Source organism: Lissotriton helveticus, chromosome 4_1 (assembly GCF_964261635.1).
Source record: "Lissotriton helveticus chromosome 4_1, aLisHel1.1, whole genome shotgun sequence".
NCBI lineage: Eukaryota > Metazoa > Chordata > Amphibia > Caudata > Salamandridae > Lissotriton > Lissotriton helveticus.
The window spans coordinates 1,517,612,284-1,517,632,314 of NC_136063.1; the positions used below are offsets into that span (position 1 = coordinate 1,517,612,284).

The window sequence follows — 20,031 nt, forward strand, 5'->3', positions numbered from 1 at the left end:
ATATGTAAAACGTATTTAAACTTTACAAAAACACACAGACACTAGATGATGTCATCAGTGATGTCATCAGTGATGTCACTGACCATGTCATGAATGATGTAATATGTGACATCATCAGCAGTGGATTGCGGGTGCGCGATATATAGTTAGTGCAACTAACTATATATGGAATTTCAATGGTTTTGTGTGAGTAAAATAAGGTTTTCTAAATGCTAATTCCTAACTATATATGGTCTATAACCTATGGTTTTTTCAGTGAATTTTCAAGGTTTTGTAAATGCTAATTCCTAACTATATATGGTCTATAACCTATGGTTTTTTCAGTGAATATATATATATATATATATATATATATATATATATATATATATATATATATATATATATATATATATATATATTTTTAACTTTGTTCCATTCATCCTTTTTACAGTTTTTTCCATTCATCCATATTGATATCAATCCATCTTGTTGCCTGTCGTTGTACATCTTCATTCCTTCCATCCATTCAGCAATAATCCAGCTTCCTTTTCTCATTCGTCCATCCATCTCTCGTTCCTTCCCTCCATCCATTCAGTCTTTCCCCATCATTCTCCATATCCTTCTCTTCATTGTCCTGCCATCCTTCTCTCTCACCTTTTTTCAATGTGTCCATCTGTTTATCTTTCTTCTCATCCATCCTGCCATAATTTTCTACATCCATCCAACCATCCATCACTGCTCCATCCACCCATTCATTCATACCTTGAGCCATCTAACCATTCGTCTCCCCATCATCCACCCATTGCTGTATCCATCCACCTGCCCATTCATCCATACCTTGCTCCATCCATCAGCCATTCATGTTTCTCTCAATCATCCACCACCTATCTCACATCATTCTTTCCACCTACCCTTTCCTCTATCACTCCTTCTCTTCATCCACCAATCCATCCGTTTCTCCAATCCCCTCACTCCAGCCCTACCTTCTGTGGTCTCTTGTTCCATTGGTTCCTATACCCATGCACCACTCTGTGCTCCATTTTAAAACAAGGGAGTTGTTGACAACAAATTGAGCATCAGACGACAGGAAGAATGGTTGAACGGAATTCTGCAGAGTAAGACCTGAAGACCCTAAAGAAACTCTGCATTTTGTGCAGACAGTTATTGTTAGAAATGGTGTTTCCAGTTGGCTAAGGCTTGCACCAAAGCCAGGCAGAAACCACCACTCTAGTCAGGGCAAGGGAGTTACACGCCAAAGATAACCCTTGCTCACCCTCTAGGTAACGTGACACGAGCAGTAAGGCTAATCCTGGAGGCAATGTAGGTTAAGTATTTGCGCACGCACCCACCAGCAACAACATCTCAGGCCCCCCACAAAAGGAACTCCACACAAGGTTATATATAACAATAGCCTTTGTATTATACCAAACACATTAGATAATAAACTCACACTTTACAATGTGCCAAAAGGCACGGGCAGAATTTACAGGGGGATTATGTACATGGGACAGGGCCATGTGGGCCACTGTCAGGAATAGGCACTTTTAGAACTAGCACTTAGAACATAAGATAATTGTAGCACCAAAGAGCAAATGTAGTACACAACCAGTAACCACTGGTAAAAGGTAAGTACCTCCCACACAATCCTAACCACTTTAGGCATATATCACGCAGGAAACCATGAACTCACTAGTATAACCCATACTAGATAAAACAATCTCCTAAGCATAAACATATGTCTAGAGGTATCAGAACACAGGGTGCGCAAAACATACTACACACAGTACATTTCCTAACACCCAAAAAGCAATAGCACATGAATCATCATAGCACATAAATCACATTAGGGTCCAGGTTGCGCCACTGCGCCAAAACCTAAACGTAGCAGCTGCCCACTACTTACTGGGCAGCTAAGAGAAAGGAACAGGGCCTAAATGCTGCAGCTGGCACTAAGTGCTGGCAGCTGGGGAAGGCAACAGTAGGGATGAAGGAGTGCGACTAACTCATGAGTCCAAAGTACATGTCCCTAGAAAGAAAGACCTAAACGGTGCAGCTGCCCACTACTTTCTGGACAGCTATGAAACAAACTGCGGCATGGGCTCTCACTAGCCCTCAGGAACCAAAACTGCGCCAAAGGCTGGAGCCCTCTAGGCTCTGAAACAATGTGCCCCCCGGAGCCCTCTAGGGTCTCAAAAATTATGGGGCCTTGTGGGAGCCATCTGGGCCTTGGCAAATAACTCATATACCCCGGGGAGCCATTGGGCTCTAAAAATAATGCGGCAGAAAGGGGGGAAAGGATCGGGACCTTAAAGCAATCATGTCTCCAGCGACTGGGCTACGCACATGCTTGGGCCATGCCTGGGGCCCGAAAACAACACCACCTACGTGGGAGCCACTCGGGGCTTGGTCATGAACTAATGCCCGTGAAGGTCTGGGCGGTCCACTTCCATCGGGCTGCCCTTGAAAAATGGCACCAGTAAGCAGCAATGGGGGCGGGCACCTATCGGGTGCCTCGCTATGGGTTCCCCCACCAAACAAGCATCACTCACCGGGCAGGACGTCTTGCAGGCAGGCTTCGGCGGGCAGCGCGGCACCTGTGGGGCTCCCTCCTTCCTAACGGGAGCCCCTTGCTGCTACCAGCGGCCTCAGCCGCTGCTTCCCCACTTCACCCGGGCCCCCTTCTGGGACCCGGGGCTCTGTTTAGGCGGCGGCGGTCATTACGGGGCTCTCTCACCTCATGAGAACCCCGTCCTCTCGACGCGCCGGTCTTCACCCGGTCCCCCATCTCGGGACCGGGACTTTTGCAGATGGAGCCTGCGAGGCTCCGGGACTTCCTTTTGCGCAAAATGACCGCACTTTCACTTCCGTCCAGCGGACCCGCCCACAACCAGGTGGGCCGCGGCGGCGGCAAAGTCGCGGTGTGGGCACCCGCTAAGATTTAAAATTAAGGGGATAAAAGTGCACAAATGAGGGGTAGGCTCCCACCAAATATCAGGGCATAAAGCAGGGTGGGCTCCTGCGAATTTAGGATATGCGAGAAGCGGCCATGATGCAGGGTGGGCACCTGCAACTTTAAATAACCAGGCATAACGCAGGATGGGCACCTGCGAGGCACAAGGAGGAGGGGTGAGAGTCCCTACGCAACAGGGCAATTTGAAATAAAGCACTTCCCAGGTGCTAGTGGCATGGTAATCACAAGCCCCCGAAAGAAGGACTCCTCAAGACAGAACAGGGTCCCAGCAACAAGCTGGCAACTCAGGACAAGGCTTTCAGGGCCAGGAAGAAGGGTCCACAAGAAGTCCATCAGCAATCCAGGGGCTGGGCAGGGCCCAGGGAAGCAAGCCTTCCCCTGGGCCCCAGCAGCAGCATGCCCCTGGTAGATTCTAGTGAGGAAAACAAGAAGATTGCACATGAGGTCACAGCCTCATTTTATACACAAAATCCCTTTGTCTCTAGGGTGCAGGGTGGGGGAAAACCAGACGCAGCTGGTTCTGGAGCACTTTGTTTTGCTCAGCCACTCTCCCTATTCACAGGACAGGCTAGGGTCATCAGTCGCACCACAGGGGGCGGAGCCAGAATTGTGTAGGGAAAGGCCAGCCCTATTCAGGTCCCAGGTGCAGCCCCTCCCTGCCATCAACATGCAGATCTCCCCATTCACCACCGGGGCAGACCCATCCTGACTTCTGGAGCCAGGCACACCAGCGAGCTCCAGCCAATCACAAGCCAGACAGTCACTGCACAGACAGGCCAACTTCTAGAAGTGGCACTTTCACACTAGACACATGAACGCCGCACACATCATCACGCAGCATGCATTCTCACGAGTTCGCACATACCAAACTCGAGCTTGCACTCCCCACGCATCAGGAATTACCATGGACACACACATTCCCCAAGCATTCCAATGGGAGGGCAGGCCAATCTCACACGCACACTCAGAGAGCGCACGCACTTTACACTGCGCCACAGTGCTAAAGTGCGCAAAGACCAGAAATCATTATACTAATGTAACATTAGAAGGCAAAAAGTTCAGGGGTGAACCTGCCAGAAGGGCCAAGTCCAACAGTTATCACTTTACTAAAGGCAGCCTACTTCAAGCCATCATCAGCAAGGTTTCCATCAGACGCATTTTAATGTTCTTAGCTGTTCAGCACTGTCCATATCCCCATGCTTGTCCATTTATCACTAATTCATAGGAGAAATGTATAGAAACCAACAATGTATTCATGATAATCTAGAAATTTTGAACACCGTCTACATGGGTGATCCGGCTCAACCCATCCAATTTATGAAAGAAAAAACAAATAAATATGGCCACACTAAACGTTTTGATCATATCACTCAAGTTCTTTTTGAGTTGCAAAGGTGTCAGATTGAGCCTAGAATTACATTTATAATTGGGTGCCTAGCCTACAAAGCTGCCCACTCCAACTATCCACCTTACCGTTTTAAACTCCTCAAATTATCTGGTGATATGAGAGGTCTCAAAAGCAAAATAACCTTTCACTCAAAACTCGAGGCTTCAAAACTTCACACATAGCAACTATCGCTCTCAGGAGCTGCTTCTCCTCTGTGAATCATCTCGCTGTCAATCTCGGGAATAAAAGCACTTTCTTGTCAACCTCTAAAGATGCTTCATTTCTGACTCTATTTAACTCATGTCTTGACTATGACCACCTGCTCCTTTTTAGTGCCATCTCTAGATATTCACCCTTGCTGCTCTGCCTGCACGTTTCTGCCTCTCTCCTTATCTATTCCTTGTTACTCTCTCTTAGTTTCCCACACATCCTCTGCTCATAACCCACTGGATCCCTCCAGGCCCCAGATACCTTTCATACTCTATTATCCTCCTTCTTCCTATTGACCCAGTGCCACTCCATTTAAGTTGACTTTCAGCTGCACCCTCATTCCTATTCCAATTGCTGCTTGCTTTTGCTTCTTCCTTCCTACTATCCGTTCTATTATTATAATTATTATTATTATTATTAATGTTATTTATAAAACACAATCAACTAAAATGCATCCTGGCACTAGAGAGACTGTTATAGTCAATCACAATATCACACGCCATTATCTTTTAAGCAGCCATGTTTTAAGAAATTTCCAAAACTGACCAAGATTTGGCGACTTTCACAAAGAAATTGGTAGTTTGTTCCACAGGTAGACAGCTTGAACAGGGAATGCTCGACCACCATCCCGAGAGAGTCAGTACGTATTTACTTTGTATCATAAAGCCAGCTTCTGCTGATTAACAAGAGAGGTCACCAATTTAGCACTGTCAAAAAATAGTCTCCAAGTATTCTGACCACCGAAGAGGCCACCTGTGGAAAATTGTCTGAGTTGGCAAAAAATCCACTGGTAGTGGTCATGAGATCTTATTTAGCACACAACAGAGCACCTCTGACTTGTTTTGGTTAACTTTGAGAAAATTAGAAAATTTTATGTCAGCCAATTAGTAACCTCCTGCATACATTGATGGAAACTATCCTACGGTGTGGGTAATTTTTAGTCAACTGATATTATAAGCTGGGTGTCACTGACAGAACTCATGAAGACTACTCCACCCATTGTGAAGCAACTTAGCCAACGGCCTCAGAAATACATTAAATAGGGTGTGGCTCAGTGCTGACCCCTGGGGTACCCACTGTACTATAGCTTGGAGTTCTGAGGGTATAAACCGACTGAGTCCTGTCCTTCAAATAAGACACACAACATTTTAAAGCTTTATCCTTTATACAGCTATCAGATAGTCTCACAACCAGTAAATCATGGGAGACTGCATCGAATGAAGCTGACAAGTCTTGTAATGCCAGGCCAACAAAGTTACCTTTGCCAATTGCCATCCTCAGATACTCAGATCATTCAGAACAGATACCAGCAGGTCTCAGTTACCTTCATAGGGCGAAAGCTCAACAGAGCCAGATCCCATAGCTCATTACTCTGGAGATTGCCTACTAAAATAGAATTTACATATGTTTCTGAAATTTTTTATTGGAAATGGGAGCAGAGAAATAGGCCAATAATTACCCTAAGTTCCATATCACTTTCCCTATAAGCTTCCTCTCACTTTTTCTTCTGGTCAGACCCTGGTATCCTCTTGACGCCTGTTTTGTCGTGAACCATACATGCGTTTTGAGCTCTTATTCCATCTTGTTGCCATCTAAGGTGACCTGAACTCACTAGTCCCTCTCTAGGACCCACTGTTTTCCCCAGAGTACCTAAATACTTAAGTTTTTAGGTCGAGCATTTGAGACCTTGTGTATAAACTTTAGTATTTAGGTTAGTATATATACTTTAGCATACACTTATATGTGTATGTACTTTGTGGGCTCTGGAGATCAGCCCTAGGACTTGTCTGCTTTTGCTTAGGGACTTTTTTTCTGTTCAACTGTCTCTATTTAACTGTCTTGATAGAAAACGACCAGCAGAGGCAAGTAAAATATCAGAATCACTTTAGCATTCTCTAGACTCCAGTGAATAGAAATTGTCTTCCATGAGCACCCATAAACAATAATTTTTTTTCCAAATCTTGTATTTTCAGTGATATGACCACCGAAGGCCATGCTTTTATATTAAAAACAGAGCTTTGGACCACACAATTTCCAGCTGAAAGGTAATATTTCTCTCCATGTGTTCCTATACCTGGCGTGTCACGCACTTTGGTGCTTAATTTCCCTCCATGTTAAAGAACAATAGATGTTTCAGCCCCCAGGCTAATGTGCTGCATAGCTAAATACATATAAGGTCCCAAAGGCCGGACCGATTGCATTGCAAATGCTTGTTTTCTTTACTTACAGTCAGCTAATGTTAACTTAACAGTCTCTACTGTGTCTTCCCTAAACCATATTAGCTTCTTGATTTATCATTATTGTAAACTAATGAGAATATGCTTGATCTACCTTATGGTCATCTAATGAGACCATGCTTGTTCATACTGTTTCATTGTTCAATGTAAGCAATAATGTCACTGTTCATGATATACTGTAAAACTCACAAATACACATGGGGGAGATGGATAAGAAAGGGGTTCAGATGTACTCTTCCGAATTCAGTTAAAACAAAGAAGTACATCATCCCTATGAAGAGAAATTATTTAATTAAGAGATTAGATGTATTATTGTCCAATGTTGGCCCTGGGTGGCCAGATCCTTGCCATAATTTTAGCATATCCACATTTAGATAAATGCAGTTATCTTAAAAATGTGGCATGGATCCGGCAACTCCAGGACCGAGGTTGTCGAACCCTGGCTTAGAACACAGTTTGTGCTATACACTCATGCATGTCTAAATGTATATACGTAGTACATTCTGTCGGCGCTCCAAGCTTGTAGATGAATACTGGCTGACAAATAACACACACTGACAGCTGCCTTGGTTGACAGCTAATGGAACAGGAATTCACTCTTTAAAGGAAATAGAAAAAAGGTTCACAATCTTTGTTTATACTTAGAAAAAAAATTCCAAATATTTATGTGGATTTATGCCTATGTGATCTTAGGTAGCCGAGGACTTCTTGCACAGAGGTAGAAGTCAGTCACATATTCACTCACCTGGTCTGAAAAATATCCCACAAGCTTGTCCATGATTTCGCCTCTCGATAGCTCTGGGTGTTTAAGATGTAGTTGTTGTATCACTTTTGTTCTGGCAGCAAGCATCACCATTAAGCAGGCCTCACTAGCGGTTCCCTGAAATAAATAATAAAATAATCTGTTATAGCAAAATGAGAACGAGAGCAGCAAATACGCATAGAAAATTTAGACAGTGGTTTCATGTCTGGTCTGTCTCCCGATTTCTGAATAATTAATGTATCTCACTTATGTTTTTGTTGCTCTTATGAACGTAGTGATCAGAATGTGGCAGTCAGAACCCACTTTCGTCAGACAATTAATCCAGTCCTCACAAGCCACCGCACAACATAAGAGATAGTAGCCAGCACCTGGGGCCCAAGTGCCCATGTTGGGGTGGACGGCTGCCACCCTCCGCCCAGCCCCACATGCGCACTAAAGGCCACTCAGAGTCTCTCCACCAGCTCATAATGGAGCCCGAAGTGACCCACAGCTGCAGCCCCCGGGCTCAATCATGAGTGTTGAGGTTCCCTGCCCGAGCCAATCCAGGTGCTGTTGTAACAGCTGGAGCAGTGTCTGGATTGGCTTAGAGGCTGGGGGCCTCTGGAAGTGTGTGCACGTGATGCAGTGAGGGGCTGGGAGGAAGCTCTCTCTCTCCCCTTTTAATGCGGCACAAAAATAGACAAGTCTCAGAGTTCATTGTGCTGGTACCGCACAATGAAGAGCTTCCTGCGTCCACACAGGTAAAGTGAGTTTGGTGACTGTGCTAAATACATATTACCGGAATCCAGACAACACAGGGTGAGGCGCGCCTGACCGGCTGCTCTGTGTCTTTCCTAAACCAATGCCCATTTCCTTGTTCTTTCCTCTCGTGACAGGTCGTCCTGTTAGCAATATTTCTTGAGCAAGGACACGTCGTCACCACCACTCAAAGCTGATAAAAATGCAGGCCTGTCTTCCTCTCCTCCTAACGTGGCCCGTTCTGGCCATGTGTCTGTTTGCTCACGGGATACAATGTGTTCCTCAGCCAGTCTCTGCCTTCCTTCCTCCCCGGGTGGCAGCCTGCTACCACCGCTTGTGGTGTTTTCCATTGGTCGAATGCTGCAGCCAGCTGCTAGTTCTTTTCCCTCTTCCTCGGCTATGAAGTGTGAAGGAAGCTCTTTCACTCATGACATGTTTCACCACCAACCATAATTACTCACGGGCATACCATTATGTTCATCATACATGTATTCCCTACATGTTATCGTATCGTGCATATATCATTTTAAGCACCCATAGGGCGGCACTCTAAACAACTGTACACTGTGGGACTGTGATCAAACCCAAGAAGCAGATGCATCATATCTCATCTGCCTGGAGTCTCCCTTTAATGGGCAGTCTCCCTTTAATGGGGGGATGTAAACCTGTTTATTGTGGGCTCAGTCTCTTGGCTCCCCACTGGCACGTTTGTGTCTCTTTAATAGCTCCACTTCAGTAGGATGTAAATGCAGACATTGTAAAGGGGGGGGGGCTGGGGGATATTAGGCGCACACACTCCTCAGTTACAGAAAACCCATTAGTATGTCTCGCACTTTCTAAATCTAGTCAGTCTTTCGAATTGTGCTGGATGCTCAATCATACAACTGAGTGCTGTTTGGTAGCTTGTGAGTCAGGTAAAGATCTTTGTAGAGCTTTGTGTGTTTGAAGGGATGTGGCTATTATCTTTCTCTTTGGGGTTTTGGATGCCTGTCCGTTACTTGGTGAATGCAGACTGTAGAGTCATTTTTACGTAGGTGTTACTATGCAGGTAGGTGCTAAGCAGATATAGTCATGTGCATGTGAGGCTGTGCAGGTAGCTATGGTTTTAAGAAGGTGTCATTATGCAGGTAGGTAGCTACGGTAGAGTGTGCATGAGGGTGTGCAGGTAGCTATGTTTGTGTTGTGAGGGTGTGCACACAGCTATGATGCACTGCTGTGAGGCTTTTAAGCTAAAGACAACGGTCCTTGACAAGGAAAATAACAACTACAATAATTATAGGCCACAATATGCACTATAATGAAAAAAAGTCCAGTCGGACTTGAAAATGTAATCAATGTTTAGATATATCAGATTAGACGAACCAACAATGAAACAGTGGGACACAATCCTGCATCCACAGTGCTACACATACATTAAAACAGTACATATACTTGGGGTATTTCAGGCATATAAAAAACAGGAGCAAAAAGGAATTTTAAGGTGCATTTGCTTCACATATGTGGGAAACACACGGTTTTTGGCACATAATAGTACATTAGTGTTTAACCCACATATTGTGTCGACGGCGTTTCGATCCAATTAGCAATAAAGGATCATCATCAGGACATTTATTGTTTGCCTGAATGCAAAAGCCTGTATTGACAGGGAGGAAGGGAACATATAACATTTCATTAACCAACTGTGTTACTCATAGGACAATTCTGATGCAAACTCATGCCAAGCTTAGGGTGCTAACGGTCATTAAAGTGAAAAAGTGCCAGGCAACCTGTGCCAACCATACACGGCGCGATAGTGAACAAACCATGCCACGCTCGGAATATGTGTCTTGAACATGATGTGTACAAGGTGCCTATAGCATGCCCAAGTGATATCTGCCAAGATAGTGAGGGATCCTACGACGTTAGTGCATGTCCAACATTTGTGCAACAAGGTACTAGAACTGATGTACAAGAGGAATTAATTACATAGGTTTCGGTTGTCACGGTATTAATTGTGGGCCAGCAACCAATTCTGGAGCCTTGGAACGATGACATGGTGTGGAAGTCAATACTTGCGGTGCCTAAGAGATTTAGACCCACAGTGAGCACGGGCCTTGTTAATTAACCGGGCATTTGACTAACGGGGGCAGGGAGAATTGGCTTACCTCGTAGAGTATGGCTATGATAAGGGGGTGGAGATCTAACCCGATCGGTTAGTAGAGAAGCTTACAGGGGCGCAATGTGCCTGTTGACGATATACAAAACGAAGTCACGTATAGGTAATACCGCTTATAGGTAGTTAAGGTGGTCTTGATATATGGCGCTCACCTCGCTATGGAGTAAATAGGGATCCCGATGAGGCTGAAGGAAGCGCGTTACATGGGAAGGTTCCAGTGTTGAGTAGTTATGAGGTGGTACCTGGGGCCAGAATTAGTAAACATTAGCACACGTGCAAGGTACGTTAAGGGTCGTGTGTGACAACAACCCATGAATGAAAGCGCTTACCTATGGATCGGCAATTGTGGCTCCGGTTAAGGAGCACGGTAGCTGAAGGAGGCGCGTTAACGGAGAATGTTCCGATGTTAAGGGATACCTGGGACCAGAATTAATTGGCATTAGCAAGCTTGCCACGATACGTTAAGGGGCGTGAGTGACACCAGTCCAAGGATGGGGTCGCTTACCTGCGGGCTGATAATTCTGGCTCCTGCTACGGAGCGTGATTGCCTGTAATGGAGCTCCTGGGGAAGGAAATGTATAAGCCCATATGAATATCTAGTCGCTGAACCAATGCGTGAGCGGCCGAGGAATAAGGCAAACAGCTTACCTAGGGTTCACAAGGAACTTGGACCAGCATCCCGGTGCACAGTCGCGCCGTGGATTGTCAGGGGGTGGGCGTGCTAGAAGGAAGTAGTAGACGCGGCGGCGGCCATGATGGAGTGGGAACTGGCACAATATGTCGGCCATGTTGGAGGGGGCAACCCCGGAGAACGGCTGACATGTTAGAATGGTGATTTAAGGTGTCAATGACAGTGAAGGAATCCCAAAGGGCATGCAGGTAACTTGACATAGTGAAGTTAATGGTGCGCACTTTATCATTTTAAGGGGAACATTAAACAATTTGCATATTCACAAGAATTAGTGGATTTACATTAATACAGAAGTAAAGGTCAATCATTAATTTAGAGACAGGGCAACTACTTTTCACAAAAGTGAAGTCCAATCCTCATTACGGTTAAGACCACTCGTATACTGTCAAAGAGTATGATCATTTTAAGTTCTTCTCTATTGAGCAAAAGTCCGATGTCACCTCCACGGGGTGGTAGCTTCACGGTTTTGGCATGTGGCTATGATGCAGTGCTGTGAGGATGTGCAAGCAGCTGTGATGCAGTGCTTTCAGGATGTGCTGGTAGATATGTTTCTGTACTGTGAGCATGCAACTTTATCTGTCTGATTAGACTATGTACCTGGTTGCGTTGCCCGACAGTGATGTTGAGATGGCAGCGGTGCACTTTGCCAACTATATAACTCTGGTGCCACGCTTGTGTACAAGAGTGCAATAGGTTCTGTCCAATGTGTGTTGTTCGAGAAAGACCACTTGTAAGTGTGACTGCAACAATAGTGTGTAGTGTTATTGTTGGGACGAAAGTGCGGCTAGAAGTCCAATGAAGGCGCTGATGCATTATTTGCAATTTGAGGGGTAAGGAGTGGTGTGGCTCACTGGTTAGAGGCGGCAGACCCGGGAGCAGAGGACGGCCCGGGACCAGGGTTCGATTCCCGACGCGGCAGGGTCTTGGACCAGGGTCAACAGACTCGATAATTCTCGCCTCGGTGCCTACTCTAACTAGGGATCACACTCGGCAACTCTGGGCATTAGCTTGCCTCATCTCCACAACGGCCCCCCACATACGCCAGGGATGCCTGGTTTCACCTTGGAGATACCCAGTAGGGACCATCTCACAGGGAAAGCCAGGACGGGTTCCCCAGCGGTCTACAGCGCAGAGATACTCCTTCGGTAGTCGATTCTAGCACTTTAGAAACCCACAATCAATCAAGTGTGATATGTTCCTGCTTAGTTTGGTTTGTGATGTCTCTTGGGTTTGAGTGATGTGTGCTTCGTAGAAGTCGATAAATATCCTCATACCTGAGCCATCTCATACATATCTGATGTTATATCAAACCTGGCATCTTGATAGATACATAGGACAGCAGTAAGGCGGGAGGCAGGCGGACAATTAAGTGAGAGTGCAGAATGTAGAAATGTGAAATGAGGCCACAAACACACCTAACATGAGTTGTGTAAGTTTCTGACGATGTGCCTGCCTCTTTTCATCGGATTTTGAGTAGGTGTTTGGCTTCTAATGGCCAAAACTGTTTTTTTCTACAGTATTTCTAAACCCAAGTAAACATGGCATGGGTTCAATCCCGATCCCTACTGCAGTCTCAACTCGGGCACTGCTAGAGAGGCTGAAGACATGCAACTATATATTTTAAGTCGGCCCTGAGGCTGCTCCAGGCCCACCAGAGTTAGAAATAACCCTTACTGTTAGGAAATCACCCCTCCCATAAAGTCTAGTACAAAACCTTTCCCAGCCCCACCAGCCTTAAGAGCATCATGGCTGGTGGGAACCACCTTCCTTCCCCTAAAGTCTAGCACTGACTCTGGCAACCAGCACCACTGGCCTTAGACTGTCTGAAACCATCCGATTCCGCTAAAGTATAGTACAGTCCCAGCCTCAGCCCTACTGGCTTCAAAGAGACATGGACCTTTTGGTGGGAACTGGGTGGTTCTATGTCCCCCTCCTGGCATGTCCTGCTCTGTAATAACCCCCATTGGCTGTGCAATGATGAGCACTCTCTTCTCCTCCAAAGCCCCAGGGCTCTTCTCCCTCTTCAGGACAGAGGCTGCCCTGTGATGTCCCTCTTCGAGGTATATCAATAAATAAAGAAATCTGTGAGGTACTCAGCATTGCTATTTTAAAGTCTGGTGTGAAGTGCTGTGGTTGTACTAAATAAGCAGCTACCTACAGCATTATCATGTGAAAACTCTTTATTGTTGTCATAACTACACTTTCACAATTACTTTATTAACCTTCTTGCTTTCTCATATTTGCTTGACAATGCAACATTTGCCCACTCTGTTTTCAAACTTTTCTTGGGGGGAGAACCCTCCGACCCCCTGTTATGACAGTCAGGCTCACTTGCTACGCTTGCTCGCCACAGGACGCTCAGAACTGTTACTCCTCACCACTTTCAAATATCACCAGCCGCCACTGCTTGTACCACTGCTATGCTAATCTTTACAGGTTGGGTTGGTGTAAAGGTCTAGATGCAACTCAACATGTTTTTTGTCTTTTTAGCCAAAGTCCTGTATTTAAATTTTGATAAATGCTGCAGTCAGAGGGTTTTTAAAAACTATAACTCCTAAATAAGAATGTACAGGGTTATACAAAATGGGGATATGCATTTACCATATTTAACTTACGAGAAATAACTTCTGTAATGCTTCAGGATGTGTTAAAGTGTATGTAGACATCCTAACTGATGTTCATGCTCAACTAGAAATTTCCAAATTTGAACACTTTGGTGGGAGTCTTCGATTCGGAAAAAAAACCTCCTCTAACAATTGCAGTATATTCAGTATTGATTACAAAAAAAAGTAAATGTATTTGTTACAGGCTAAGGCATATGAAAAAAATCCCAAGGTATGTACATATGCTTATAAAAAGTGTGGATTTATATGCATGCAGACAGTCCTAAATCACTATATTTTCAGGTAAGGCTAAAGAACCATAACGTTTTACATTTGTAGGGCTCAGCTCAGGCAGCACATGAGCTGTCTCAAAGAGACATGTTGCATTCACTAAGTGTGCTTCAGCGTGCCCATGGGCTTCCCGTTTGCTGACTCCATCGTCGCTCTCATATTCTTTCTCCCCATTTATCCATAGCATGCATGCGTTATACCTCTTCCTGTGTTTAGCACTCCCTGATGCTCCCATTTTAGCAACTGTTTTAGGAACAACTATTTTCTTTGTTGACGAGCACTTCACACAAGCACTTGTGTTTTCACTCGCTCCGAGCTCTGTTTCTGTGAACAAGCCTGTAAATCTTGTTCTTATCTTGTCATATTTGCTGTGCATTCAAAGACCGAGATCAAATGTCAAATGAATCCATCAACCAATCTTTGGAAATAGCCACAGTCATCATGCACAGCTCTACAGGGATACAATTACGGCCATTCATTCTTTGATCAGACTTTAGTTTTTCATTATTTTGCCAATGTCAGCCTTTGCACTTATCTCAACAGTGTTACAATGCATTTTTCCATACTAGGATTTCCCTAGTGTTACACATGTTTCAGGCTGTACACATATTTTTCGGTCCAGTTGTCAATTCGACAGAATAGGGTGGGCATGAACACTTAGAGATAGAGATATTTGTGAACTCCTTAAAAAGAGTTCAGTGTATACCAGGATAAAACTGGACCGAAAAATATGTGTACAGCCTGAAACATGTGTAACACTAGGGAAATCCTTTTGAAAACATATACATTGTGGTGGGACAAGGTAACTACGAGTGTCCTGACCTCCCTTCTGTTACCAAGCCCTGCATCAATCAACATGCACACAGAGCACATTCTTTAATAAATGAACTCCCTCAAGCAATGAGGATGCAACCAAGTGTCTGAGATATAACTTAACTAGAACCAGTCTTATTCATTACTTATCTAAGGGTTTTTTAATAGGCTAAAATGAACGGCAGCTGAAATATATATTTCGACTTATGATTTCTGACTGACTCTGATCACAAGGACGGGAATGGCCCCGGAAGTCATCAGGTGATGTACAAAGAGTTTCAAACATTTAATGACCCTTATAGTAGGAGAGGAATTCTTGCTTAACAATTATGTAAAATAGAGGAAACTGCACTAATGAACTCTCAGTTTGGTTGAGACCTGTCGTTCCTACTGTTGAGCATGCTGTTTGGTTAGTTAAAATCAGGACTACAATAGGAGCTTCAGGGGGAATAACAGGACAACAAGCCCCCCACTCAACATGTATCAAATCAATAAGTGGCTGTCCTTACTCGGATACACAAAGTACTCTTCAATTTATAATGTAAGGAGGGTTTATTTCTTTTTAAACCTCACCTACAAGTAGTACCATTACTATATGGTTATTTCGTTAGAGTGTATGTATCTCAATTCAAACTAAAAACTACCATCGACCATCCACCCATAAACTGAAAAAGTGTGGAAAGGAAAAAAGGCACCTCACCGTAGCAACACCAAGGGGGGACAACTGACTGGTACTCTCCAGCGAACCCCATTTCTCATCATAGGTTACCTTTTTTCCAAAAAGATAAGAAAAATATGTGTGCAATATAAAGAAGACCTCAACCCAATGAAACAAAAAATGAAAGAGAACCAAGATGTGATTCTACTTTCTACAAATATGCCAAAATAGTACCAATGTATCATGACCCCGTGAGAATATAAAGAGATAATTCTCACCAATTAAAAATTGGTAAAGCTTACTTGCTTCTAATAACTTTTATTCCTTGCTGTAAGCTTTCCCACATTAAAAATGGCTCATATGGAACCATAATAGTCGTTATTAGCCAACATGTTCCGTTGCTGTAGCAATTTTAAGCAACTTCTTCAGGGCTAGGGATCCAAAATAGGTTTTCATGGGAGGTTCACATCAAACCTGTGATGGTAGTAAGAAACAAACAAGAGGGACAGGAAGCACCACACATAAATCACAATACATTTGAAAGTGCCAACATGTTCCACAAAGGTAATTGAAAGTTAAAAATAATTAAAACTTAACAATACTCATACCTACAGGTTGCGTCAAGATTGCGTACCTGCAACCTTAACATGGGGGAACCACGTCAGCTGATCGCGAACCCACAGGGTGACTGCCACCTGATCTTGTCACCTAAAGATTTTTCAAATAAAGGCCACACTGTGACTGACACGTTAAGCCCAGATAACCCCCATGGGAGCCTAGTACTTGTTCACCCACATCACGCAAAAGTTTAAAATATGTACATCGTGGAATCTATATTCAGGGTTCAAAATAACCTGAAATCTTGATGTAAGGCATGCAGTGGTACAAAAGCCTAATGCTGATTATACTCCGTTAGTGAATCGAGTCATGTGTCTGTTTTCAAAACAGCAAGATCCAAATACCGCCACTGCAAACGCCAAACAATAGTATTGAATCCTGGCTGGTCAAAATGCCCGCTACATTATCAGGACGTAATCGACTTGCTATCATAAGAAAATCCCCGTGATTACCTCTCCAGGCCACTCAGTCAATCATACTTTTACCGCGGTCTGGAACCAGAAATGATTTCACTCGTCCCGCCATTGTGAAGTGACGCCACCGTAATATAAAGAGCAGGCATGCCGGTGTTGGCGCCGGTCACGTGACGCGACACACAACGCGTCTGAAAACCAGCGCCATTTTGGTTTGGGGAGACTTGAGTGAATGCAGCATTGGAGCGATTAAAACAAAATTACACGCCAATCCTTGTTATTCACGTGTTATGAAATATTTTAAAAATATTTCGAGAATAAATAAAAAATCATGCTCTGACCTTCATAGGTGTCTGCATAAATGCACATCACTCCACTTATTCCTTCATAAACTGGCAGGTTGGACAGCTACAAAGTAGAAAACAGTTAGAAGCTGTTCCACATAGATTTATTATTTCTCCGCCCTGCCTGATTCTATAAAAATCGGCCCATGTCCAATCACTTGCAGTGATAGCCTGGACAGACAGCAAGGGGGGAAAAAAGGGGGAAAAATGCCCAACACACATCGCTAGGCACCCTCTCATAGATAGCAGGAATGAGTGCCCAACAGATATAGCTAGGCACCCTCTTGTAGGCAGTAATCTATAACTCGATAAGGCGTGCTACGCCATACTCAACACCAGTGATGTCCAAGGTACAGGTAAAGGGGGCGTAGTGCAGATGACCATAGGAGAAAACTGATCCTCTCTCTCACCAACAACCCCCCCACCACCAGAACCAGCCTACATGAAGGGATGAAAGACGTCGCCGAGTGGATGAAGAACAGCCGCCTGAAACTGAACTCAGACAAGACCGAAGTCCTCATCCTGGGATCATCGCCCTCCGCCTGGGACGACTCCTGGTGGCCCCCTGCCCTGGGCACAACTCCCAAGCCAACAGACCACGCACGTAACCTGAGCTTCATCCTGGACTCCTACCTCTCGATGACCAGACAAGTCAACGCCGTCTCATCATCATGCTTCAACACCCTACGCATGCTCCGAAAGATCTGCCGATGGATCCCCACTGAAACCAGGAAGACGGTCACCCAGGCGACTGGACTACGGAAACACTCTCTACGCCGGAACCACAGCCAAACTTCAGAAAAGACTCCAACGCATCCAGAACGCCTCTGCACGACTCGTCCTGGACATCCCCCGACACAGCCACATCTCCGGCCACCTGAGAGACCTGCACTGGCTCCCCGTCAGCAAGAGGATCACGTTCAGACTCCTCACCCACGCACACAAGGCTCTCCACGACCTGGGCCCCAAGTACCTCAACAACCGCCTGACCTTCTACACTCCCACCGGCCAGCTACGAATGACCAGCCTCGCCCTCGCCGCCGTTCCACGCATCTGCAGAGCCACCACCGGAGGAAGATCCTTCTCCTACCTGGCAGCCAAGACATGGAACTCCCTCCCCATCCACCTCCGGCTAACCCAGGACCATCTCTCCTTCAGGAAGCAACTCAAGACCTGGCTTTTCGAGCAGTAACGGACCCCTCTCCCCCGGCGCCTTGAGACCCCTCCGGATGAGTAGCGCGCTATACAAATGTGATGATTGATTGATTGATTGATTGAGAAAAAGATTTGCATGCAGCACCATTCATCAGCAGGATTGAATGGTACTGACAGTTAAATGCTAGTTTGGAAAGTTCAGTAATTAATCAAAAGCTTCACCTGCTCGTAACCTTATTCCACTCGATAAGGTCATTCAGACCATGTTTGTCTGTTTTTTCAGAGAATATCCACTTGGGCTCCTTTCTCGCCAAAATCATTTCGATGTTATGTGTTTCACCATGAACCTTTTCAAGAACAGTCCACCTCAGGTCATTGGGGTCGTGCTGTTTTTCTTGAAAATGTTGGACCAACCTGGTGGTTAGTTTTTTTGCTTTAAGGGTGCTAAGATGCTCCTGCATCCGTATCTTGACCTTCCTCGAAGTAAGGCCAATGTAATGTAAGCCACATTCGCATGTCAATCTATATATAACGTTCTTGGTGTTAGAGTTGCTGAAACCATTCACATCCACCATCCAGCGTCACGCTTTTAGTGGCTTTAGTCAGGTTACATACTGAGCACCCACCTCATGGATAATGGCCGGAGGGGAGGGTCGAAGTAGCAGATGAACTCAACCACCGTGTGTGTACCAGCTTATCCTTGAGGCTTGGAGCTCTCTTAAAAGAAAAACGCGGCTGTGGCATTTTGTTGCTAGGGGTGTCCAAAATGGTCCAGTGTTTCCTAACTATTTGCCTCACTCTCGTAGAGAGAGGATCAAACGTGGTCACAACTGGGAGGCATTCAGATGTAGTTTTCACGTTTCTTTGCAGCAAGGCATCACACGTTGTGGAGAAGTGTGGCTCAGGGGTTAGAGGCGGCAGACCCGGAATCTGAGATCGGTCCTGGACCAGGGTTCAATTCCCCGCCCCGGCGGGTCTTGGGCTAAAAATTCCACAAACTTGATAATTCTCACCCCGGTGCCTCCTCGACTCACGGGTTCACACTCTGCGACTCTGGGCAACAGCTTGCTTAATCTCCACAACGCCCCCTCGCGGCGGGATGCCTGACTTTCACCTTGTGGATACCCTGCTATCTCACAGGGGAATATCAGGAAGGGTTCCCTAAGCAAGCGCCGGGACACCTGCTTTGCGGGTAGCTGTGCGCTATATAAGCTCAACTACATTTACATTTACATTTACGTTGTATTTAATGCCCGTTTGCGCGCCTGTTTGATGGTTTTCCCTGGATAGCCTCTCACTTGGAGTTTCCCAACAAGTTCCTCCGATTGTTCAATGAACTTCTCCGTCGTGGAGCAGTTGCGACGGTAGCGCAAAAACTGCCCCATGGGGAGATTGTCCCGAAGAGACCTAGGGTGAAAAGAAAGGTAGTGCAGAAGAGAATTTCTGTCGCTGGTCTCTGATGGACATTGGTAACTAATCCTTGATCCACTGCTGTGATATCAACATCCAGATACACAGCCGTTGAGTTACTGTTAGTCCAAGTAAAGTGCAGACTGTCATCGGCCTGGTTAAGCCAAGAGAAGAATTCGATGAGACGGTCCTCTGATCCCGTCCAGATGCAGAGGACATCATCGATATATCGCCTCCAAAGAGAAATATTCTCTTTGAATGGATTGGCCTGAGGGTAAATGACATTTTCCTCGAACTGGCCCACATAAATGCAGGCCAGACTCGGGGCGAATGTGGCCCCCATTGAAGTCCCAGAGACCTGAAGGTATAACTGGTTCTGGTATTCAAAGACATTTTTTGTAAGGGCTAACTCAATGCACTGCAATACAAAGGACTGCGGAGTGTCGTAGAACCAGTCGAACGCCCCAAGTGCCCGCACCGCTGCCACCAGCGTGGCATCCTGGGGTATGCTGGTATATAACGACTCAATATCTATCGTGACTAGATATTGATTCATAGCGTCAAATACCACAGTTTGCAAGATATTGAGAAC

The 20,031-nt window shown here is 45.3% G+C and overlaps 1 protein-coding gene across 5 annotated transcripts in view; it reads right to left on the reverse strand.

The window, feature by feature from the left end:
• LOC144829208 (aromatic-L-amino-acid decarboxylase-like) overlaps positions 1 to 20,031 on the reverse strand; it is an 833,710-nt gene that overhangs the window by 496,606 nt on the left and 317,073 nt on the right. For all 5 annotated transcript variants that reach the window (XM_078688114.1, XM_078688115.1, XM_078688113.1 and 2 more), the window contains one exon: positions 7,533 to 7,667. In XM_078688114.1, the coding sequence (XP_078544240.1) occupies positions 7,533 to 7,667 (135 nt within the window). The remainder of the gene's footprint in view (positions 1 to 7,532; positions 7,668 to 20,031) is intronic.